The 25856-nt window shown below is 38.5% G+C and overlaps 1 protein-coding gene and 1 pseudogene across 4 annotated transcripts in view; both read right to left on the bottom strand.

Moving 5' to 3' along the window:
* Positions 1 to 25856, bottom strand: part of PCSK5 (proprotein convertase subtilisin/kexin type 5) — a 454731-nt gene that overhangs the window by 344225 nt on the left and 84650 nt on the right. For all 4 annotated transcript variants that reach the window (XM_021064998.2, XM_021065005.2, XM_084988113.1 and 1 more), the window contains exon 3: positions 21246 to 21359. In XM_021064998.2, the coding sequence (XP_020920657.2) occupies positions 21246 to 21359 (114 nt within the window). The remainder of the gene's footprint in view (positions 1 to 21245; positions 21360 to 25856) is intronic.
* Positions 7980 to 8877, bottom strand: LOC102157535 (small ribosomal subunit protein eS6 pseudogene; annotated as a pseudogene).

Below are 25856 nucleotides of genomic sequence, written 5' to 3'. Positions count from 1 at the left end.
CTCCCTCAGGGCCTTTATGCAGTTGCAGTCAGATGTCCACTGGGGCTGAAGGCATCTGAAGCCTTGACCGACATGGAAATTTGAGACGGCTCTCCATTCACATGAAGAGCTGAAGAACTTTCAACCTGCTGTGTAAGATTTATTTATTAATGCAAACTTGTGCCAGCTGAGGTCCTGCTGAAGAACCTATGGCTACTGTGTAATCTTATTCCATAATAGCTAGAGGAATGGCAGTTACATTAACATTTCTTTACATCTGTTAACTGTCAAAACATTTCCTTCATTCACTTATGTTTTATTAGATTGTTTTAAATTTTCTAGTGCTGATTAAATGCTTTCTAGATGCTAAGCCTCCACCAGGGAATAAGAAAACACATGGTCTGGCCTTCACAATTTGGAGTAGATAAATAATAAATAGGCAAATGAGACAAAATATAATTAAAGATTAAGGTAACAGTTATGAAGGAAATAAAAAAGAGACCTTGGATAACACAAAGGGAAATGTGTTATTAAATTTATAACTTGAGTTCTTTACAATTTTACTACTATTGAGCTGACTTCTATTCAAGGAACACAGAAACTTCATGTTGAAAAAACATGTTAGTAGGTATCAGACAATAAACCCCAGCCTTAGAAAAGCCAATTAGAGCAAAATTTAGATTCCAGACTTAATGCCATTTAAAATTAGAAAACAAAGTAAAACAAAAAATATTTTCACATTTCAAATAAAAACTTAAAATGAAAACATTTTCTTAGACAAACAAAATCCATAGCGATAAAGAGTGTGATATATGCTATCACTGTGATACATCTACAGAAAAATAAATCTATTTATGCTGTGAAGCAAAAACAATCTCACCTCTAATCAGTTTAGATAGCTACTAAAAAGCTTGCTTTAACATTGTTCCTTCTGGACTAAGGAAAAATAATTGTCTGCCTCTACCTGACATCTTTGCTTTCACTGTCCACTTGAAAATGTAAATGAGTATAAACTCTACAAAGTGGCTTGAAAGAAAAATGAAATATTTTGCTTGCACAGGCCCATAACAGCAGTAGGTGCTTCTTTGCCTGAGATAAGTAGTAGATGCTTCAGAAAAGATGAAGGATTCCATAATATATTTGTTTAGCTACTCCATCAAGGAACCTACAGAGAAGATTCCCTCTTTAACCTTGTGTGATTCTCTCCAGACCCTAAAGTATAATGAGCAAGAAAACCTAGTCATCTGTAACCCACCCTAGCAAGTATAATTGCAAATGTTTTTTTATTAATAAAAAAAGTTGAATCCTTTAAAGAATCTAACCAAGTGACTTGCTTTAATAGCATCCTACAGAATTCCTTCATTTAGAGAAAAATTGTAATTCCAAAAAAGTAGTTATACAAACACAGTGGCATATCTTCATTTATAGGCCACGGATGCTGATTTTTTTTTTTTTTTTTTTTTGTCTTTTTGCCTTTTCTAGAGCTGCTCCTGCAGCACATGGAGGTTCCCAGGCTAGGGGTCCAATCAGAGCTGTAGCTGCTGACCTATACCAGAGCCACAGCAACACCAGATCCGAGCCGCATCTGCAACCTATACCACAGTCCATGGCAACACCAGATCCTTAACCCACTGAGCGGGGGCAGGGATTGAACCCACAACCTCATGGTTCCTAGTTGGATTCGTTAACCACTGAGCCACGATGGGAACTCCCTGAACTTTCTTTATAGTAACTCTTATATTGGCATATTCAGGGTAGACTGGACTACTGCTCTTGTAACTCAAGGCACTTTTTTTTTTTTTTTCCCATTCACTAATTAAACACAATTAAATTCAAAACTAAGGTTGCAGCTTTCCACAGACATATTCACCAGGACTCTATACATATTTTAGAACACAGTTTTCCAAGCATCTGTGGTCCTTGAAAAATGTTAAAATGGAGTTGAAGAAATCCAAACAGCTGTGCATCCACCATGGCAGAAAAACTATGCCTTTTCTATTTCATTCTGCAACACCTTATTTTCATTAAAAAGGAACACATTCATTAAAAAGGGCACAGTGAACTATAAAAGGAAAGATCACTGTATTCAAAAGACTATAACTAAAACAAACAAGCCAAAAATAAAGCTTCCTTTAAAAACATGGGTTTGGGAGTTCCCGTTGTAGTGCAGCAGAAACGAATCCAACTAGTATCCATGAGGGTGTGAGCTCAAAATCTCTGACCTCACTCAGTGGGTCAGGGATCTGGTGTTGCCCTAAGCTGTGGTGCAGGTCGCAGATGCGGTTTGGATCCCCTGTTGCTGAGGCTGTGGTGTAGGCCGGGCAGCTCTGATTTGACCTCTAGCCTGGAAACTTCCATATGACATCGACCCTAAAAAACAAAAGCAAAACAAACAAAGCAAAATGGGTTTCATCTATAAATCCTAAAATGACTTTCTAGTAAGGAAGACGCTGTTCGTTTGGAATGTTTTCAGTTAAAGAAAAGAAAGCCCAATGAGTATACTTAAAAAAGTTTTTTAATTATCACTCTGAAAGTGCCTCTTGGTTGTAAGATAACTGCCACAGCTCTCCTTACTACAATCCTCACCAGAATCATATATGGGAAGGAAGGAAGAAGTCATAAAAGGTTTTACAAGAGAAATAAGTCCCTCCATATCAGTAAATGTTTACTTGACATACTTCTACTACTGTTATTCACTGCTTATCTGACATTCAAATTTAAATGCATGTTCTGCATTTCATTTACTGAATGGGGCCACCCTTAGAACCACCAGTCTAACAGAAGGTAACTTTGTAGAATGATAATCATTTGTCTCCTGGTTTACTCAACTGTATCTGTTTTTTAGGGAAAATTTAATATTGCTATAACAGGAATTAAAGAGAAGAAAATATTTCTTTGTATCCAAAATAAGCTCTGAAGAATCTAATTCCAGTTTCAATAGGAGAATGATAACTACCTAAATCTCAATCTCTTCAAAAAAAAGAAAAAAAACATGTAGCTCAAATAGGAGAAAATACTAAAATATTGACAACACATACCTATACCATACCTGGTTGAAAAAGAGTATAATGAACCTCCAAAATACGCATTAACAGGAGAAAAACATGCTAATCCCATAGAACTAGCTCTGGCAATGATGTCAGTCAGGTGAACACTGAGCAAAAGTAAAGGAGCAAAATTCCTGTGGTGAAAGAACACAGATAAAACCACCACACAGTGCAAAGGAGCAGAGATGGCCATCTTAGAAAGCACCATTTCTGGGGAAGCAGGGGGAACTTGGAAGGGGTGCTCTGTGAGGAATGGATGGGAAAGGAGTTAAGAAGACAAACCACCCTCCTTCAACTCCCTCCAAAAACAGTGACCAAAACAATATGCTGTACCAAAATATTAGCATATTGTTGAACAATGGAACTTATTAACCAGTCAGCTTTCTACACACAACTGTTACTTAAGATCGAAGAAAAGAAAACATTTCAAAGTGAAATGGAAACCAGTAGACAACTATGCATTCAATATTTCTATAAGAACAAAATATAAAGTGAATCAAAATATTCCATTTACAGAAATTCTGCTTAAGAAAATCTGCAGTGGAACACAACACACGAACCTAAAGGAAATACACTAAAATAGAATCTGAAGAAAAAAGGAAAGAAAAGAATCTGAGACAGGAAAATATATCTCAAATTTTTAAATTCTAGAACATTATATGGATAGAAAAAAGGAAGATGTGAAATTAGACTTGACTAAGTCCTAGAAATAAACCAAAGATGAAATTATGTTAAAAGCAAAAACTAAATTACAAAGTGTTTGAGAGAGAATTGATTCAACTGAAAATATAACCAGGAACAGAGGAAAGGCATAAATAATGTGAAAAGAACAAAACTAAAGTAGTGGTCAAAAGGATTCAAGAGCAAGTAAGCAATAAAACAGGCAAAGAAGGTCCAATATGCTTAAAACTGTGTCTAATATTTTTTTTAATTTTTTTTCCTCTTTTTTTTTTTGGCTGTACCCATGCTATAAGTAAATCCTAAATCCCTGAGCCAGGGATGGAATCCAAGTCACAGCTGCAACCTATGCTGTAGCTGTGGCAATGCCGATCTTTAACCTGATGCACCATGGTGGGAATTCCAAAACTACACCTAATTTTTCAAGCACAAAATCCCCTGGGTCTCTAGACTTAAAAAAAAAAAAAAAAAAAAAAGAGTCACTTGCAAAGAAAGAAAAATAAACCAAGGTATCTTTCATGTATTAAGCTTATATTATTTATACAATTAAGGACTCGAGAAATACTGCACTTGCAAGCCCCTCCTAGGTAGTCTAGCAGATGTGCTTCATCCAACCAAGATATAACTTGCAAAAGAATTGATGGTGTGCATGAAAATATAATTAACTGTAGCTCTAAGAATAGAAGCAAAGGTGGGAACAAGGATGGAAGAAGACTAAGTATGTGCTAGGTGTTCTGACAAAGTAGGAATAATGAATGGAAGATGGGAGGGGAAAAGAAATAGAAATGGTAAAATAGAGTAAGCTAATGAATAGTTGGATAGGGAAGAATTAAAGGATATGGTTTAAAGTTGATAATCTAAATATAGAAAGAAAAAAGGACCTGAGGAGGTTTAAAAGTCATTTGTCTTAATCACTAAATTAATAATATAAACCTTCCCCGAAGCCAAAAGATATTATTTTAAAAGAGTAAAAACAGGCCACATAATGAAACAGTAAAATTACGCAATACAAATCATTTATATCATAATATGACAATAGGTCAATAACATGACAAGAGTTGAGGCTTTTTGGTCCTATCTATAAATGTAAATGGGCTTAAAAATCTCCACTAATAGAAAAATGCATTAATTAAGAGTGGTTCACAAAGCAGACTCTTAACTCCAAAAACAGAGTTAAGTTGAATGTCCAAGAACAAAGGGTTATGGTAATGCAAATTATACAAAAGCAGGCATTGTGTTTTTGACATCAGCTGAAATACAAAGAAAGGCCATTTCTCATCTATCAAACTACCCAAAATGCAGCCATTGACAACATGGCAAGGTGAGGGGAGCAGGTCCTCTCAAACGTGGTTAAGGGGAATATAAACTGTTCTAGCCCCTGCTGGTGGGGATTAGGCAAGACTGAACATTAAACCTACATTTGTTTCTACCTTTTGACTGAGCCATCCTGAAACTACAACTCCAATGACACACACAAAAAACATGTACAAGCTTATTCACTATGGAGTTATCTGTAAAAACAAAATATTTTACAAAAATAAAATAAAAAACACATTGATGTCTGGTCAAATCAACTACAGTAACTCTCCCATAACACAGCTGTGAAAAAAAGAGGATCTCTATGAACTAATAAGGAAGGATTTCCAGGGTAGACTAAGTGACAAAAGCAAAACGGAAGGAAAATGGCCTTTTTAGGAGTTCCCATCGTGGTGCAGTGGTTAACGAATCCGACTAGGAACCATGAGGTTGCGGGTTCGGTCCCTGCCCTTGCTCAGTGGGTTAACGATCCGGCGTTGCCCTGAGCTGTGGTGTAGGTCGAAGATTTGGCTCGGATCCTGCGTTGCTGTGGCTCTGGTGTAGGCCGGCGGCTACAGCTCCGATTCGACCCCTAGCCTGGGAACCTCCATATGCCGTGGGGAGCGGCCCAAAGAAGTAGCAAAAAGACAAAAAAAAAAAAAAAAAAAAAAAGGTCTTTTTAGTATTCCATGTATCTCACTTCGATACACATGTTTTACATATTCCAAAATACATTTCAACTAATAAAATTAAATATATAAAGATGGGGAAAGGAGCTCTAAAAGTGAACAGAACAGAAAGAAACAAGGACAGACAGCTGCCATACAGCCACACCAGGATCCAAGTGAAAGCCAAGCCAGCACCTCCAGACCACCCACCACCGTGTCCTCAGATATCATGCGTTGCTCTGACTGAGGGGGCAAGGCAGCTGTCTCTTCTTTAAGGCTCTCTGGTGAGGGCTTTCCAACAGCGACCTTCATTCACTCTGCCCAAGGAAACTGCATGGAACAAAGATGCTCTCCCAGGCCCTGAGATTTCTGTTGGGCTGGGTGACTGACCTCTATTTCTGAGTCTCATGCTACCTCTTATTCACTACTTATGATCCCCTAAATCGCTTTGTCCCAAAGGTATCTGACAAGACAGACACTCAGCAGTCAGAAAACAAGAAGACAATAGGGAAGTCCCCTTCGTGGCTCAGTGGTTAACCAATCCGACTAGGAACCATGAGGTTGTGGGTTCAATCCCTGGCCTCACTCAGTGGGTTAAGGATCCAGCATTGCTATGAGCTGTGATGTAGGTCGAAGGCAAGGCTCGGATCCTGAGTTGCTGTGGCTGTGGTGTAGGCTGGCGGCTGCAGCTCTGATTGGAAACCTAGACTGAGACTGGGAACCTCCATATGCCCTGAGTGCGGCACTAAAAAAGACAGGGAAAAAAAAAAAAAAAAGAGAATAGGGAACAAAGTGAGGAGGAGAGAAGAATGTGTGGATCCCCAAGAATTTTTCTAACACCAAAGTAGCGGCTCCTGTTTTCTCCATAAGATTTCTACTAGAAACTACTAGTGGCTATCTTCTAATCACGAAAGAAAGCTTGTTTCAGAGTGTTACCAACCACTAAAGCTATCCTCAGTGGCAGGAAGAATTAGGTTCCTATTGTACCTCTTGCGTCACATAAGGGAGGCATGTCCCATCTGGGGTAAGGTGAGCCAATAAATACCCCCCCACACTAGTTTTCCTTCTCCCAATTTGGGCTTACTTTTCTTTCACTTACAAGTCAGTCTCAATTGAAACAACATTTCATTTTAAAATGTATTCCCTTGTACAAATAAATGTGACAAACTATTCGTTCACATTCACATTCCCCTCTCCTCAATTCACAAAGCAAACTGGGATAATAAAGATTCTGAGAAGTCCTGAAATAAAGAAACCTTTTTAAGTCTGTTCCAATCACTATGTCCCAACCCCAGTGATTCTGAAGATGCCTATGAACAATCCTTAGAAGCCTCATTCCATGAGAAATAGTTTCTGTAATAATTGTGTGGAAATCACACGCCTGCAAAGAAATCCTGTCATGTTTCATCATTTAATTGCAATATCACTTTAATTTCCATGTTACGAATTTGAGGTCCAAACTAAAGATTTTAACTCAATGTTAAAATGCCTAACTATGCAGTTAAATATTACAGAAAGTTAGTTATTTCCCAGTTTGCCTGTAACACAATCTTTTCACATTTGTATCCCAAGCAGGTTGAATATGCCTGATAGACAGGAGAGCTCAATACATGTTGTTGAACAAATAAAATCATTACCAATTTACTTTTTTCTGTGGGAATTGCATTTCCTGTTGCTTTCCTTCATTTTCCCTCCTGTTACACATGGAATTAATGCTTTTATTGAGCAGTCTGCGGTAACTATTAGTTCTTAAGTCCTGGGAGGACAGAACTAATTCAATGCTCATTAGCGTGTACAACTAGTTTAAATGATTTGTTCACTGCACATTTCTTTTACGTGTCCAGAGTGAATCAGGTTTGATCATTATGAATCTCTTGAATCTTTCATTTTCTTGGATGGTCTTGCCTTGCCTCATCTTTCAAACCAATAAAGAATGGCAAGTTTAACACATTCTTTTCTAAAGTAGTCACATTAAGGGAAATAATTAAATGCTATTGTGCATAGACCTAGTGCAGTTAGTTTCATCCCTTCAAAATAGAATATTAATATCCAGGCATCAGGATGCTGGAACAGATGGTGCTGCTTCTCTCCATTTGTACCTGCACAAGCTGGAACACATGTCTCTGTAATATTTTCTATCCTTCTGAGGACAGCAAAGAATGTGAAATAAACTAAAACATACTGATAAAAAAACTATGATAGTAGAATAGACTTAAAACCATGTAACATTTTGTATACAGATTTCATTTTTAAAGAATGGGAGACAGTTTATCTTGAGAAGATTGTGGAGCAACATGAGAGGCACTTTAAATTTCTGTAGAAAGAGATATATTCCAGAGGAATTTCAAACAAGTAATGTGACCAGATAACATATGTAGCAGGTTTTTTGTTTGTTTGTTTGTTTGTTTGAAGATTTGATGTTATTTATTTCTCTTAGAACATCTCATTTATGACTGGACTCAGACTTAGAGGTAGAAGCTCTCAGAGAGGATAGCCTCTGTTTCTTGGCAATCTGTTCCTGACTTTTTTCTTTGGCCTCCTTCATTCTCTTGGCCAAAAGTTTAGCATACTCTGCAGCCTCTTCCTTAAGTTTCTTAGTACGTTGTTTCTTCAGAGCAATACGGCAACGTTTGTGTTGCAGAACACGTGGAGTAACAAGACGCTGAATCTTGGGTGCTTTGGTCCTACGTTTCTTACCTTCTTTGTTTAGGGGCTTTCTCACTACCTACTGACGGACATCATCTTCCTTAGAGAGACTGTAAAGTTTGCGGATTCTGCTAGCTCTTTTAGACCCCAGGCAGCGAGGCACAATAGTATCGGTGAGTCCAGGAATATCCTTCTCCCCTTTTTTTACGATGACCAAATTGAGAACACTTAGATTGGCATCCACAATGCAACCCCGAACTGATTTGCGCTTTCTTTCTCCAGTCCCCTTGGTCTGTAACAGGAATGCCCTTTACACAGTAGCAGGTGGACTCGGCCATGGGTCAAGACACCCTGCTTCATGGGGAATCCTTGTTTGTCGTTCCCACCACTGATTCGGACCACATAACCCTTCCATTCTTCACCCAGAGTGTCAGCAGCAACTTCTGTGGCCATGCGTTTCTGATAAAATGTACAAAGTTTTTGCTCATCGTCCACTTCAATGAGATTTTGGCAGCCAGTGGCCAGGAAAGAGATGTTCAACTTCATCCTCAAGCAGCCGACCGCCTCCGAGGCATCACGAAAAAGAGCACATATGTAGTTTTAATTGTTTGCAGTTACCACGGTGCTAGTGGTAGTACTGTTAGTTGAAAATATTGTCACATATAGGAAGATAAAAGTCACATAAGTAAGATAAAACCAGTGATGAATTCTGTTGGTATCACTGAGAAAAGGATTTTCATCATGGGAAAAGAAACACAGGTAAGACTGATGAGGATGAATAAACTCTGCAGAATTTATCTTAAATTGAAAATATCTGTTTGAGCTCAGGGTATATTTTATACATAAAAATACTTATTTCCAACTCTATTCAACAAAAAGACCTAAGAAAAGGGAATGTTATTCCGCCATAAAAAAGAACGAAACAATGCCACCATGGATGGACCTAGAGATTATCATACTAAGTGAAATCAGACAGAGAAAAACAAATATATCACTTATGTGTGGAATCTCATTAAAAATAATAGACAAGAACTTCTTTAAGAAACAGAAACAAACTCACAGATTTCAAAACCAATCTTATGGTTACCATAGGTGAAACCATGGTAGGGAGGGAAAAACTGAGAGGGTGGGAACAACACATACCATGTGACTGTATAAAATAGATGATTAATGAGAAAAGGAAAATCTACTCAATAGTTTGTAATAACCTACATGGGCATAAAGAATGGATATATTTATACGTATGACTGATTTACTTTGCTCTACACCTGAAATGAATACAATATTGTAAATCAACAATACTCCAATAAAATTAATTTTTTTTTAAAAAGGCCTAAAGAATGATGCAATAGTATTCATATTGTGGCCTCTAAATATCAATTTTTTTAAAAAAGAGAACTAGGGGTAGATGGAGAAATGGTTGGTTCCATGTCTGCAATAGGAAATATGTAAGATGAGTATGAAACAGCTTGTCAAAGAATACTTAAGTCATATCAAAAGGACCTAAGAGGGAAATTGGATGGCTTCTCACTAACCAAAAATGGGGCATTTTAAGCAAGAATAAGATTTATAATTTCAATGAGCTATAATACATGAAATACATTTAGGTCCATGAATTACAATGAAGTGATGAAAAAAAGTTCACTGGTGCTTTTTGGCAAATGGTAGGGATATAACCCCTCGTAAATAACCCCCTACCTGTAGGAAAGTATACCTCACTGTACCAAATAATTGACGATTCTCTTTATTAACGTATTTCTCCCAATAAGTGAAGAAGGAATTACAGAAGGAGATTACTATTTTGCAAATCCCAAAGAATAATTAAAGGATCTGCACAATGGTAGCTGCTAAGATTGCAGAGTGACAAACAGCCATGTTGTACCTCCCGATGGAAATACCCATGCTGACTAGATAGTAAGCAGTCACACATTCCTCAAAATAAAAAACGGATTTGAATCGGGTCAAGCCTTTAGCTTTTACTATCTATCAGTTTATTGATAATACTGGAAAAAGAATGTACTAACTGTCCCCATGAGAATTCAGTTAGCAAAACAATCGAGACCACAGGAAGCTCTTAGTAACTTAGATTCTTCAACGAAATATTTTCAAAGGAAAGAATAAAGATGATCTATAGAATAAAGAGGCATATCAGTCAACCAATGGATGAGACTTATTTGGATCTTGACTCAAGCTACAAAGAAAAGAGCACGTTCCAATAGGGAGAATCTGAAAATTCACTGGCTGTTTGATAATAAGAAATTATCATATTTAACCTGTTCTAATTATATTACAGTTTTCTGTTAAAAAATGTTCCTATCTTTTAAAAAATTTCATTTTTATTAATGTATGGTTGATTTAGAGTGTCATATCCATTTCTGCTGTACAGTAATCCAGTCCATCCATATATATGTACATATATATGTATTGTTTTCCTCATACTATCTTCCATCATGCTCTATCCCAAGAAAGTGGATATAGTTCCCTGTGCTGTACAGTAGGACCTCATTGCTTATCCATACTAAAATGTAAAATGTTCCTTAACTTAAAGAGATACATACTATAATATTCAGGGATGAAATGAAATTAAATGAAATGTGTGAGTTGCCTTAAGATAATCAGAATGAGGGGGCAATAAATGAGTGACCACTGGCCTTGAGTTGGTAACTATTGAGATTGGTGATGGGAACAGGGGTGTTCATTCTATTATTCTCTCTCTACTTTTGCTTTAAACTTCCACAAAGTTTCTGTAACATTTGCAATGAAAGCTGGTTAAATAGGGACCAGTTATGATTCTCAACCTGGAATATAGACCATCAGGTTCGCATGGAGTGATAGAGACACGAATTTCTGATCAACTACCAGGAAGTGTTTTTAAACAAGTTGGTCATTATGGAAAGAAAGGGCTGGTGACTGAAAACAATCTATTTCTGGTGACTGAAAATATACAAGGTGGGTATTAAGCACGAACTGAGGGCTTGCATTAAGTCATTTTTCCGTCCCATTCCAAACTGGTGGTTCCTGAGGTTTATCCCCACCACCAATACCTTCTTAAAGACCGCCTGATGCAAAGCACTAATTTCAAAAACATTCAAAGCACTTATTTCTGGGTGCTTGTGTATTGTCCATGGCTGTGAAGCAGAAGGGCCTGGGCTACAGAGCACAGGCAAGAAAGCAAAATGTGAACAAGCATATAAAATATGCTATACCAGACTAGGAATAATAATAAAAAAAAATGCATATACTTGCCATGTTTAACCTACTACTGCTCAGTCCTGCTGAATTTTTTTGAGTTAAATGAAAGATAAGGATGGTTTCTTTATCACTAGGTAACACATTCAAACATCAGATTTTTAAGACACTTTTTTTTTTTTTTTTGCTTTTTAGGGTGCACCTGCAGCATATGGAAGTTCCCCAGCTAGGGCTTGAATAGGAGCTGCAGGTACCAGCTGCCCTATGCCACAGCCACAGCCATGTGGGATCCAAGCCACATCTGCAACCTATACCACAGCTCACAGCTCATGGCAATGCTGGATCCGTAACCCACACAGCAGGGTCAGGGATCGAACCCACATCCTCACTGATATTAGTCAGATTTCCTTTCTGCTGTGCCACAATGGGAACTCCCCCTTTAAAAAAAAAAAATGGGACCTGGAAAAATCACATGGAAGTGCATGTGTGTTCTATTTGAAGATGATTATTACTTTCCCCTCCCCAGGCTATTTAGGCGTTTTTCTGCTTTCTGAGTCTTCTCATCACTGGATTGCTAAGACTCAATTCTTTTATTCCTTTAATTTCCTGGCCAAGTTCACTGCCAGCCAAAATGAAGGACAAACAGCATTCCAGAGACCTCCATCTCAGATGAACTTAGAATTTGAATTCTCAACATAATAAATACACTTGCAGGCACTCTCACCTTTTAGGAAGAGCAAATGTGGTCCTGGGAATTCGGAAAGTGATGAAGTCTAAATGACCAAACCTCCACTCACTTGATAAGCATTTATTGAGTACTTACTAAGAGAACCCTACTTACTGGCAAAGAAATGTGTTAAAATCAGGCAAAAAATGTGCCTTGATCACTAGAACTAACCCCAATACTGGGTGAAAAGTAAATGAGAAATGATGAATTCAGAAAAACTGATTTAAAATACTTGAATCAACATGTTAAGACAACCACAGATTACGTGAGCTCAAGGGTCAATGCTATCTGCTCTACAACGGAAAATGAGTTACTAATTAAGGAAAAATCTGACTAAAATTTTGATAACAACTTTGTTTCTGTCAACTGACCCTTCATCAGGTTAGTGTCAGGCTCAAAGGGCAAGACTACAGGTGTACTTTTACTCTTTTAAAGTTTTAATGTTTTTAAGTTGAGAATATAAACCACCAGTATGTAATATGTTATATTCCATATATTTGCTCAAGGAAATTAACGAAGAAGATTGTAATAATTTGCACTGGGCAAGAAAGACTATTATCTGAAGTGATTTTGTTTTTTTTTGTTTTTTGGTTTTTTTTTTGTTTTTTTTGTTTTTTTTACTGGCCTCTTCTAGAAATATTTTAACTAGTTAATTACAGGTTAACTTAATACCACTAGTATACTGACTTCTATCACAGCCATCACATGGGCTAATGAAATCACAGGAAATCAACCCAATCATCATGAGTTAATCAGTAAGTTCCAATTAGGGTTTTGTTATTGGTACCTTCAATGAACTACCATCAACTGATTAGACAAACTGATTACAATTTCCCAAACCTCTGCCCATAAAATGCTCAACTTACTCTTCATTAAGGAAAGCACCATTTAGGAGTTCCTGTTGTGGCACAGCGGACACTAATCCAACTAGGAACCATGACTGCAAGACCGAGCCCTGTCCTCGCTCAGTGGGTTGAGGATCTGGCATTGCTGTGAGTTGTGGTGTAGGTCACAGATGCGACTCGGATCTGGCATTGCTGTGGCTGTGGTTGTGGCCAATGGCTGCAGCTCAGATTGGACTCCTAGCCTGGGAACCTCCATATGCTGCGGGTGTGGCCCTAAAAAAAAAAAAAGCACCATTTATTCTTTTATCCTTGGTGTCAAAAACATTGTAAGTGCTGGAAGAAAAAAATAAACCTCCACTAAATAAATGAATGAATGAATAAATGAATGAATGAATACATGAATAAACATCTGCCTCATAGGAACTCATAGGAATTCAGTTGGGATTTTTCCAGGCTGTAAAACAAATATGGACCACACTCGGGATTCAAGTTTGCTTTTTCTTGGAATTACCACTTATGGGTATTTTTTCTTTTTTTGTTAATTTATTCATTCAGTGAGTAGGAAGTTCTAATAAAGGAGGAGCATTATTCCAACTCAGCCAATCATGTATTTAGCTCTCTTAATATCCTTGGTTTCATAAGTATGTCTCACTTTGCCTAAACCAGTTATGCAAACAATGTGGTTTGTGCTGAATGCCTTCTCAGAGTGGAGAATTTGGGTACATGGGAGATACAAAGTACCTACATGAACAACCCCCTTTAAAAACCCTGAGCCACTCACAAGTTCTCTGGTAGACATTTCACACATGTTGTCACAATTCATTGCTGGAGGAATTAAGTGCTTTCTATGTGACTTCATTCAGAGAAGTCTCTAATAAACTTAAGCCTGGTTTCCTCTGGACCTTGCCCCACACATGGCTTTTCTTTCTGCTGATTTTGCATTATATCCTTTCACTGAAATATATCAAAGCCATATGACTCTGTGCTGAATCATGTGACTCCTCCTAGTGAATCACCACACCTGGGAGATGGTCTTGGGAACCCCAAGACAGGGGACATGCTGAGATTACTGTACTAAGGAAACAAAGCAGCAGTGAGGAACTCATAGGGCATGGTGGGTCTGAGCTGGAAATCAAGGCATGGACCCCTATGGCTCAATATCCAGTTCAACTTTCCATGTGGAACAAGAGGAGGTCCAAGCAGGAATGAACTTAGGAAAGCCTCTAGTCCAGATTCCTCACGTTTTCAGTTGAGCTAAGATTGAGAGAGCTAAAATACCTTTCCATAGACACAGAGCTAGCTGGAAGCAAACACTAGCTCACCCAAACCACATCTCAACCCCCAGCAATTCCTACCACTAAATCATTTGCAGCCTGGCTGGAGTCTGTCCTTTCTCAGAAGACCTTCTGCATCAAGATGGGCCACATGGTTGCAGATTTACACCATGTTGCATTTTCAATTAAAACAGCTAAATGGGGTGTTGTAAAAAGGATGATTTCCAAGCTGCCAGGACAATAATGCCACAAACTCCACCAGATTTTATTAGAGTCAAATGACAGTATAAGTCATTAGGAAAATGTGTGCCAACCACAGAAACAGCAATGCCTCACAGACTTGGAGAACTGAACACCATCCAGTTGGCTGAGAAGGAACCATGTGGCTTACAATCATTTTTCACAATTACTATCCTAGCTAGTTCATAGTTTTTGGCAGATATGCCCCACACGCACAGCCGAACTCAGCTAATTTTTACTCTGCTGATTGACAAATACAATTTTTTTCCTTAAGCTCCCCCCCGCCGCCAAAACAAACAAAAACCCACCCAAAGAGCTTTCTTGAAGTCTGAGGTAGTGCATCAAAAAGTGAGCCCATTTGTTAAAGCCTAGCTTTAAAAAAATGCATATTAAGTAGGCCACCCAATACTCATTACAAAAAATTCTGTGTTGAGAATTCACTACTAGTCTGGGAGTCTAATAATAAGATTTCATGGAAGCTTCTTTACTTTTCTCTTTGGAACTGAGCTTGCCTTCTGCAAGGCAGGAAAACACTTTTTTTTTTTTTTTTTTTTTAAGTTCTTTACTATGGGCTTCTCCAAAATCAGTACTCGTTCTTAACAGATAAGAAATACTGTACAATGCTACAAGTTCCTGAGGCAATAAAATATTTACATGACTAAAGAAATAAAAGAACTGCTCTATTAAACTTGTATTTTTCTCTAAATTTCACTTTCAGGTTGCTGTCTTGGGATTCTTCATCAATAGCCTGAGTACAAATCTCATGAATGAAGGTGTTCTTAGGATGACTTCAGAATCTGGAAATAGATTATATTATAATATACTATAAACTGAATAATCCTTCTCACAGGAGAATCATCCTGGCAACAAAGACGAACTCTCCCCCCACCTCACCCTCATAGTTCAAGTTCAACATCTGCCTTAACTCTGTAAGGGACGAAGGGACTCTTAGCACAGGGCTCACGAGGGGCTTCAACTCTATAGAAAACATTCTGTTCCTTAGATTGGGGATGGGTGGACCAGCATTTGCGGTATTCTTTAAAATTTTTGTACACCTTAAATATTTTTTAATTAAAAAATTTAATTCCCTGAATTTGTTACACTGGCATTCCTAGATCCCTGAGGAGGCATCTTATTTAGCCTTGCTGTCTCTAGAGTCAAATTGAATTTTCCTCCGTGGAGTCAAAATGGTCCGTTAAAACCATTTCTATTACACTGAGTTCCCAATGACTTGGTCAAATCTTCACAATCTTTCCTATCAGCTATCTTTGCCTGTGGAACACCTTGAAAGACTATATAAGCCAAGGGTATTTTTCAATCAGTGCAAGTGAAGTGAAAGTATTTTCTTATATTAAAGCTGCCAGCTTTCCAAATAGAAAATTCTGTCAGTAAGACAAAGGTATAAGATCAAGAGAAACACGTTAAATTGACCAAGCGTACTTTAAAATGTCCTGTAAGTTTAAAAGCCCTTCTTCTCCCAGTTGATAATGGAAAGATGGAGGCCAGCTGTGTTTATCTCACTCTGCTGCTTAAAATAGGATAAAGTTCAGAGATCTCAACGTGGTCCTCACATCGGCATCAACTGGGAACTTGTTAGAAATGCAAATTCTCAAACCTCCGCTGGGGGGCATGAGAGGGGTGGGCAGTCATCCCTCGGTAATTCACTTGCAGTTAGTATGAGATTCAGGGCACAGAAGTTGGAAGTCTGGCCTGTGGAGTCAGAGTGCCTGGGTTTGAACACCAGGATCTGCCTCTGGTAAACTTGTGACTTTGGACAAGTTACTTAACATGTCTATGCTTCAATTTCCTCAGTGTAAAATGAAGACAGTAATAGTTCTCAACTCACTGGAACCCTGGCAATAAGATAACACAGGTAAATGTCTGGCAAAATGTTGGACACATAATGAATGTGAGCAATTATTTTCTCTACCACGAAGATGATCGTAGATATCCAGTTGGCTCATCTACTAATTTGATTAGCATTTAATAGGCATTTCCCACAGACACAGGCAGTGAAGCACTTAGGACGTCTGGTGGCATTACTAGATAAATCACCGGTGAATTCAGATGATGTCCCACTGCCTGACCCCTCCTGACTACCAAAAATAAGAACCTCTGATAGCAGAACCCAGGCTTGGATACCCTTTCAAAACTACTTAGGATATTTTAAGCGAAGAAGCAAATCTGCAAACCAAAAATACAGCCTGAAGTCCAAAGAACAAAAGCTGACTGCTTGTACCTGATCCCAGAAAAACTTTTAGGGCGGAGTTTTTGGCCAAGTAAACTTATGTTGGCACTTATATATTCTTCTCCTGCTCTACTGATCTTAGGTAGAACAAATCATGTTTGCCTAAATCCTCAGTGTTTGCCACCATGCAAAGAGAAGAGAGCTGTTTCTAGGATTGGGCCCTTGCCATTCCTGGAAGCTCAGGATAGGATAGAGGAGTAATTAGACAGCCATCGTCTCCACAACAAACTTTTGCAACTGCATCTTTCCCTGAATATACTGCCCAGGCCTTAAGGCTAGAGGTAATGGTTTCACATACTAGCTTCCAAGAAGAGAAGCAACAGGGGCAAAACTTTTAAATTAATTAAAAGAGACACTCAGGCACACTTCATGCCATTCTTTAATCTCCATTCTCCTATGATAAATGTAGACTGACAGGACTGGGCCTAGTCTAACGAGCTGAAGCCAGGACCCTATGAAGGCTAGCCAAGCAGCCCTCAGAAACACTGCAGCAGGTCCTAGTACTCAGAAAAAGGAAGAAGAAAATAAGGACCTTGCCTCAACTGTCACTGGCGTATCACCAGAGTGCTCTGAACAATGCCCACTGGACATGGGATCATACCTTTCTTCAACGTTTAGCAATGAGAACAACAGACAAAAAGAAAACAGCATGTATTGCGATTAAAAAGAGAACAATAATAATGATTATAGTTTATTGGGAGTTTTCAAGTGTCCAGCACCATGCTGAAGGCTTCCTATGAACTAGTCCATTTAATTTTGGTAACCAGCTTCCCAACCATCCTCAATTCTTAGTATACATACACACCCCTGTGCAGTCCCCTCACACACTGAATAGAATCTGTACATGGAGCCAAGAGAAAACTACAGAAGTGAATTGTGACTTCTGAGGTTAGATCATAAACGACATCACTGCTTCCAACACAACCTCTTGAGGTGCTTACCCTACGTGAAGATAGAGCCTGGTCAAGTGGACACTCAAGCAGCCTCATGGTGATTTGGAGAGGAACCAACCTTCCTCTAGGTTGGTGACTAGGCTACCTTGAAGTGGGTCCTCCAGCTTTAGCCATGCCTTGGAGTCTTCCAGCTGAAGCCTCGGACATCACAGAACAGAGATGCCATCACCACTGGGTCCTGTCTGAATGCCTGACCCATAGAACCCATAAGACCACTGTCTTAAAAACTAAGTTCTAGTCTTGTGGTTGCTAAGGGGGAGGGAAAGACTGGGAGTTTGGGGTTAGTAGATGCAAGCTATTACATTTAGAGAGGAGAAACAACAAGGTCCTACTATATAGCACAGGGAACTATATCCAGTCTCCTGGGATATACCATGATGAAAAGAATATAAAAGAGAATGTATATAACTGAGTCGCTCTCCTGCATAGCAGAAATTGGTACAATACTGTAAATAAACTACATTTTATATAAAAATCTTTTAACTAAAAAATTCCCACTAAGTTCTAAGATTTGTTAGGTAGCTATAGCTAATTCATACATAAGAGCTAGATACTCTTTACTTCATACTTGACAAGAGTTTGATTCAATTGTGGATGTAGCAAGTGAAGTAATGGGGACTTGAAGCCATGTTTGCAGATTTGAAATTCTGACTCCTATTCTGTCAATACTCCTGACAGATAAACAAATGATGTATAACCTATTTCCCATCCCTTTTATTAAGGGAAAGATGCGCTTTGATTGTCTCCAAAATACTTTGCGCATCATTCTGCCTTGTATTTTAGGCATTTCTCCAAGAAGAGATGGGAAGTTCCTGGAGGGTTAGGGCAGTATCTTCTTTACAATAGTACTTATAAATAGTAAAAGGGTGGGGACAGATGCCACATTAATCCCATAAGCTCCCATCAACCTGCCTGGTTTGGCATCTCGACCCTACTGCTTTTAGGCAGTGTGATCTTAGGCAAGTGATCTAAATTTTATGAGCCACAGAATCCTCACTCTTAGGACACAGGGCCAATATTAACACACATTACTATTCACACTATATTAGAAAAATATTAGCACAAAAAAAGTATGAGCACATTGCCTGGTACATGGCAAGTGCTCAAAAAATGTTACCTATTTGAAATATTATTGTCAAATATGTGTTCAAACAGAGCCAACATTTTACTTTTTGGCTTCTGTCTTTTTAGGGCTGCACCTGCAGCATATGGAGGTTCCCAGGATAAAGGTTGAATCAGAGCTATAGCTGCCAGCCTACACCACAGCCACAGCAACGCAGGATCAGAGCCACGTCTGCAACCTACACCACAACTCCCGGCAACGCCAGATCCTTAACCCACTATGCGAGGCCAGGGATCAAACCCACATCCTCATGGATACTAGTCAAGTTCGTTAACCACTGAGCCATGATGTGAACTCCAAGAGCCAATATTTTAAATGGCCAAACAAAAGTCTACCCTCAACCGTTCCTCACATCAAAAGAGAATTTCCAAAGAAGAGCAGTGGTTCTAGGAGTGAGGAGATCTCACTCAATAAGCATGGCAACTTTTGGTGCCACCTTGCCCATGGTTCCTACTACAGCCCAACCTACCCTGCTAGGAAAAGCTGCTGTCTATTACCAGCATCCAATGGGACAGGCACAGACAGCAACTGGCTCTTTCTTGCAAAAAGAAATGTAAGACAAAGGGGTCTTGCTCCCTGGGGCCTTTTAAACAGGGGTGTTAGGGGGGCTGTGCTTCCATCCTATCTCTTAATCCTATTACAATCTTATCATCTTGTCAGCAGACAGAGCTCCTCGGCTCCTGCCAAGGCTCTCTCTAAGGCCTTCCCTTGTGGTTTCCTCTTTCTTGGTCTTGGAACTAATAAGCTGTCAAGTGTCTTACTGTCCCCTCAAGGTGATTTCTCCTCAAATGCTGTTTAGAGTCCCACCTCCCTTTGATCTTAGCTTTAAGTTTTTGTTTTTTGTTTTTTTTCCTTTATGCATGGAAGAGTTTTCTGTACAAGATTCTGTTTGGGGTCTAAAATATATCCACAACCTTCCACTTCCAGGTAAGACTAAAAAAGGGGGTCCTAGGAGAAATGTCAGCCACGTTTACCCAACTCCCAATGAACACAAATTCCTAGTGTCACTAGGTGCTAGGTTAGATTTTGGGGTAGAGAGGTATAAGTGACCCCACACAAACAACCTAAGAGAGGAGATTTTAAAATATAATAACAACTGGGAAAGAAAGTGCCAAAGGAAGGATGCCAGGAGTGGCAGTGAGCGATAGGGGGCCTAGGAGAGCAGAGGAAGGACAGATGCTGACAGGCGAGGACACAGGACTCATGGATATCATGTCAGCCTTGGGCGAGGGCTCTGAAGCATGGAGATTCCTGACCCAAAAAGCTAGGGAAGGACAGAAAACCACTCCCAGGAGAAGGAACGAAACATAAAAGGGTGCATAAAAGTCTGAGAGAGGCATGTGAAATGCAATGAGTCAGGGAATGCAAAAAAATAAAAAGTACCTTGGGGAAATAACACTGGCAATAATTTGCAATCAAGGTTTACAAAAATGGGAGTTCCCATTGTGGCTCAGTAGTAACGAACCCAACTGGTATCCATGAGGATATGGGTTTGATTCACGGCCTCTCTCAGTGTTGCTGCAGCTGCAGCTGCAGTTCTGATCTGTTCCCTAGGCCAGGAACTTCCTATGCTCTGGGTATGCCCCCCCCAAAAAAAGGTAAGGTCTTTCTGCAGGTTATAGAACAGAGTGGTGACAGAAGAATTGCATGATTAAGATTACATAACATAATCTAATCTATTTCTTAGAGATCATGAAGATTACATAACATAGTCTAATCTATTTCTTAGAGATCATGGACACACAACCCTAAGACTAGAGAAGTACACTTAAAGGAGGTGATGTCAAGTGAACTGGTACATCACGCTCCCCAACATGTTAAGCTTTTGCTTGAACCACTGAACTAACTTTCCGATAGGTTTTTCCTAGTGCAGTTTTAAAAACTTACCTAAAATGAGAAGGCACATTTAGAGAAATAAAGTCAGGAATCTCTTATCAACCAGCAGAGTCATTTCAATGATTTCCAAGAGCCAATATCCATTAGCCAGATTGGCTTCAGGGTGGAATAAATGTGTATCAGAGGTGAACAGAATTATTGGTGGGTTTAAGGGTGACTTAGCATATTTTTCTATTCTCTGGCCCCAACTTAGAAAACTACTATGCAAAGGAAGACTTCAAACAGAAATACTGTGAGTCAGAACTCCCCTCCTTCTCTTTTGAACCAGAGAGCTAAGGTCAAAAAAGATCCAGAAAGTAGCATGGCCATCAACCAATTGTCAATGGTGGGTCATGAAACAGGAAAATGTCCCTGGTCACTGCATCCTCCTGGTCCTAACAGACATCGCCTGCACAACACACAACTGATGCCACGGCCACAGGCCAGGCAAGCTCACCATATACCACATGCTGGGCCACTTGGGATCGTTGAAGTAAGTGGACTGGGCACGGCTGAAGTCATAATCCCTCTTGGTCCGTTTTTTTACCACTTGCTGTTGGATCCACTCCACCTGCCAAGAAGGACATTTGGTGAGTGTTCAAGTTCCACCACGGTAAGCACAAAACAGAAAGAACAGTCTTAGACATATCCCATCTTGAGTCAGTTTGGTTTTAAGTCAGAAATCTCATTCTGGCAACTGGAATCTCTGGTTCTAGCAGCACAGAGATTCCTGGGAAACATGGTGCTATTTTATTTGTAATGTAGGTTGGCTTTTAAGACTTTTGTGGCAGATCACTCATATTTCTCAACAACATGCTAACCTGTTAGTATTTCTTTTTTTTTAATGGTCACACACATTGCATATGAAAGTTCCCAGGCCAGGAATTGAAATCAATGCCGCTGCTGCAGCAATGCCAGATTCTTGAACCCACTGGGCCAGGCCATGGAACGAACCCACACCTCTGCAGTGACCCAAGCCACTGCAGTCAGATTCTTAACTCACTGCACCAGTGGGAACTTCCCATAAGCTTTTTTAGAAAGCAAGTTTTAATCCCAGTTTATTGCAAATTGATAGTGTTAATTTTTAAGGCTAATTTATTCACCATGACCTTATACTAAGGTAACTTCCTCTATAAAGGTCCAGGTAATAAATACCTTCAGCTTTGCAGGTCATACGATCTCTGCTGTCACACCACAAACAATACATAAATAAATGGATGTGACTATGTTCCATTAAATTTGATGAATAAAAACAGGCTGGATTTGGCCCACAGTCCATGGTTTATATCAAAATGTTTAAGTATTCTGGGATTATACATCAAGTTTTAAAAATTATCCTGGCATCAAATGCCCTACAATACTGTGGTGGAAAAAAGCACTATCTGGTTAATCAGAAATCCAAAGTCCTAGACCCGTCTCTGGCACAAATTTGGAGAAGGTACTTAATTTCCCAAGCATAAGCTCCTAAAATCAAAATCTCTGCATTTGAGAAAGCCTTAACATTTAGCTGCATCTTTTCTTTAAATAAAGCAACTGGGAACTTGGAGTTTAATACAGACTTGTAACCTAAATGTTATAGGTATGAATAGGGAGGGGCTATTTTTAAAAACAGGAGACTATTAATCAACAAGAATATTGGTATGCAAGGTGAATTTCAATAGTTAATTCCTAGTTACATCACTAACAAGGCAAACAGAATCACAGAGCTTCCTAAATAAATATAAGACCTATTATGACTAGGATCACAGCTAAGTATCACATACGTTCCTACCCTAAAAAGTAATTTAAGCAAAATTATCAGTAAAGGAGAATTTATGTTGCAACATAAAAATAAGCATGTTTAATTTTGACCAAGCATCTCAAATGCAATTTTAGCCCCAATGTCATTCTATAATTTGGTCCTAAATTCTCCTTTGTTTGGTTTCTTCTGGCCATAGCTAATTTAGTCACAACACTCAAAAATGTTTCCTTCTACCATTTATCTCTACTTGCCACAAAAGAATTAAAAACTGGGAACGTGGGGAGGGAGATTTTGTCATCCACTACTGTGATTCTAGACCCATCCATTCAATCATGATTTCAAAACCTCTCTTGCCTACTTCAAAGGTTATTGGAGAAGGAATACTAAAGGACTGATTAACAAGCTTAAAATGCAGAGCTATAAACAGGTACTAAGGCCAAAAGCCCAACTAATAAATTTCTATGATTCTCATATTGGAAAATATTAATCAACAAGCATATTGGTATGCAAGGTGAATTTCAATAGTGAATTCTTAGTTACATCACTAACAAGGCAAAGAGAATCACAGAGCTTCCTAAATAAATATAAGACCTATTTATGACTAGGATCACAGCTAACTATCACATATATTCATACTTTAATAGGTAATTTAAGCAAAATTATCAGTATAGAGAAGTCAATAAATGAAAAAATAATATTCCGGGAAAATGAAAGTGGTTTTTTTTGTTCCTGTTTTCATTAAACTAAAGCAAGTAACTCTGGCACTGCATCATTCTACATCACAGAGACACACACATAAACACACACAAATATACACACACAAGCACACTGAATAAAAGGTATTATATGTTATTTCTCTAAACTACTGTATAATAGTTGTCAGGGAAGCAAATAGGGATCTTTTTATTCTTCATGAGCCTGCTGTTTAGAAAGCACAGTGAAACTAATGTGGCATGAGATATGTGTGAAAAAAATTTTTAATGAAGAGAGTAATTTTTTTTAATGAAGAGATAAGCAATCTTATTTCTGAAAATACAGAATGAAATCAATTTCCTCCTCAATCAAAGCCAGTATGTATGTATTTTGTCTATTTTCTGAAAACATTTTAATCTCTTTATGTCAAATAATCTTCCTAAGGAATTAATATCATTCACTTATTTATTCATTCAATAAGCACTAAGTGCCTATGCAATACCAGTCACGGTGCTGGGAATATAAAGATGAGTAAGAATAATCTTTGCCTTTAAGGACTTAATTTTACAAAGGAATATTTAGCAAGCAGCACTCCACAATTTGCCACTTTATGAAAATGTCATCATCCCCACAAATGACATCTGATGCAGACCTACCACTACATTAAACAGACAATTATGAAAATTTTGACAATGCAAATTACATTTATAATTCTTATACCACTGTCTATAAGACTTGTTCCAATAAAATTGAACTAGTTCATATTTGCACACTTGGTAAAAGAAGGTAGCAGATCCGTTTAGACAGAAATCCTTTTGAACTCATCCTATATTGGCAGTGGTCTTTCCTAAGAGAGCCTCCATAAATCCCAAACTGCCAACAGATGTGTCTTCACAAACCAAGTGTCAAATCTCCTCATATGGACTTGATAAAGAAATGCCTAGAACTTCCCATTGTGGCTCAGTGGTAACGAACATGACTAGTATCCATGAGGATGTGGGTTCCATCCCTGGCCTCACTCAGTGGATTAAGGATCCCTCGTTGCTGTGAGCTGTGCTGTAGGTCGCAGATGGGGCAAGGAAGGAAGGGAGGGAGGGAGATAGGGGAAAAAAAAAAAAAAAAAAAAGCCTACAGCTCAGTACAAGTCTACATGGGGGTGGGGTGGATAATTGTCTCTACGATGACATGATAAGTATGTACTTCTCCCTATGTGTACACACACACAGGACAAATGGGACAAGTACGTGACAAAACCAAGTGACAGCCATTTTCCTAGATGAAGCATAGGTACGATAATAGAACAAAATATCTTACCAAACAGCATCTCTTCTGTAATTTTACCAAATAAAAATGCCTAGTTACATACAGGGCCTGGCGACTAGGAGGTAGTACAGCACATTGGCATGTACATTCTATTATAAGTCACTGTCTGATCACAGGGCTGCAACACTTAAGAAATGTAGAGTAGATTTTTTTTTCCTTTTTTTTTAGTGTCAGACACCACATATTTTGCTGTGGTGCTTTCTGAGTCTATAGCCCTACATTTTTTAGAAAGCCGGAAAAGCACCTCTTGGATCGGAAGATTTCTGACTGGAAAGGCCATATTTATATTTTTAAACCATTATCCACATGTCCGTCCTTGAGACCTTTTATAAAAAAAAAACCCTCAGAGGTAATGCATTATACAGATTTTACTTCTCGCCAAGAAGCCCAACGTGAAGAAAAGACACTTAGAAGTTCATTTTCATAAAACTAGGATAAGCCCAGGAAAAAAGGAAAACTGTGTTTTTTCTCACTGGTTTAACTTCCACAAGTTCTATTTCCTATATATCATGGACTTACATTTAAGCCAGAGTATAAAAAACTTTGGACCTTTGAAATCATCAATCTATCCTCCATTAATTCTGCCACATGTGTGCTATGGGGTGCTAAGGACACTCCCACTCCTACTCACAGAGCTCACCTGCCTACACCACCCACAGGAATAGTGGGCATTTGATACTTGAGAATCTTAGTCTAAACATGTTCTTTCAGTAGTTTAACTTGTCAAGCAAAGCACGTTAATTGATGACTATGGGAAGCCTACCCCGACAGTCTCAGATGAACTAGTATCTCATGATTTTGGAATTTACCAACTTTCTGACACTATACACATGGGGAAGGAAATCTGTTAGCAATCAGAGAATAAAAGATGCTATCCTCTGAAAACACATTATATAAGTTATCACATAAATACAAATGGAAAACTCATTATGGTATCACAAGTAAGAAAACTACTGCATGTTATCACTTATACATGGAATCTTAAAAACAAAACTCTAACTCATAAAAAGTAGAGAAGTGGCCATCAGGGGCTGCGGTTGAGGGAAACGGAGAAATTGGTCAAAGGTACAAACTTTCAGCTACAAGATAAGTAAGATCTGAGGATCTAATGAATAACATGAACACTATAACCGACACCACTACATTGCATAATTGAAATTTGCTAAGAAAGGAGAACTTACATGTTCTTAGAAAGAAAAAAGAAAAAATAAGAAAAGAATGAGTGAAGTGATGGATGTGTTAATTAACTAGGTGAGGGGAACATTTTCAATATATCAAATATCTCAAAGTGCAACAATGTACCCTTTAAAT

This window comes from Sus scrofa, chromosome 1 (assembly GCF_054392235.1).
Source record: "Sus scrofa isolate SSC_HxYL_T2T_F1_AM1 chromosome 1, Sscrofa_HxYL_maternal_Yorkshire_Landrace_v2.0, whole genome shotgun sequence".
Classification (NCBI taxonomy): domain Eukaryota; kingdom Metazoa; phylum Chordata; class Mammalia; order Artiodactyla; family Suidae; genus Sus; species Sus scrofa.
This window is presented reverse-complemented; position numbering and strand designations above follow the sequence as displayed.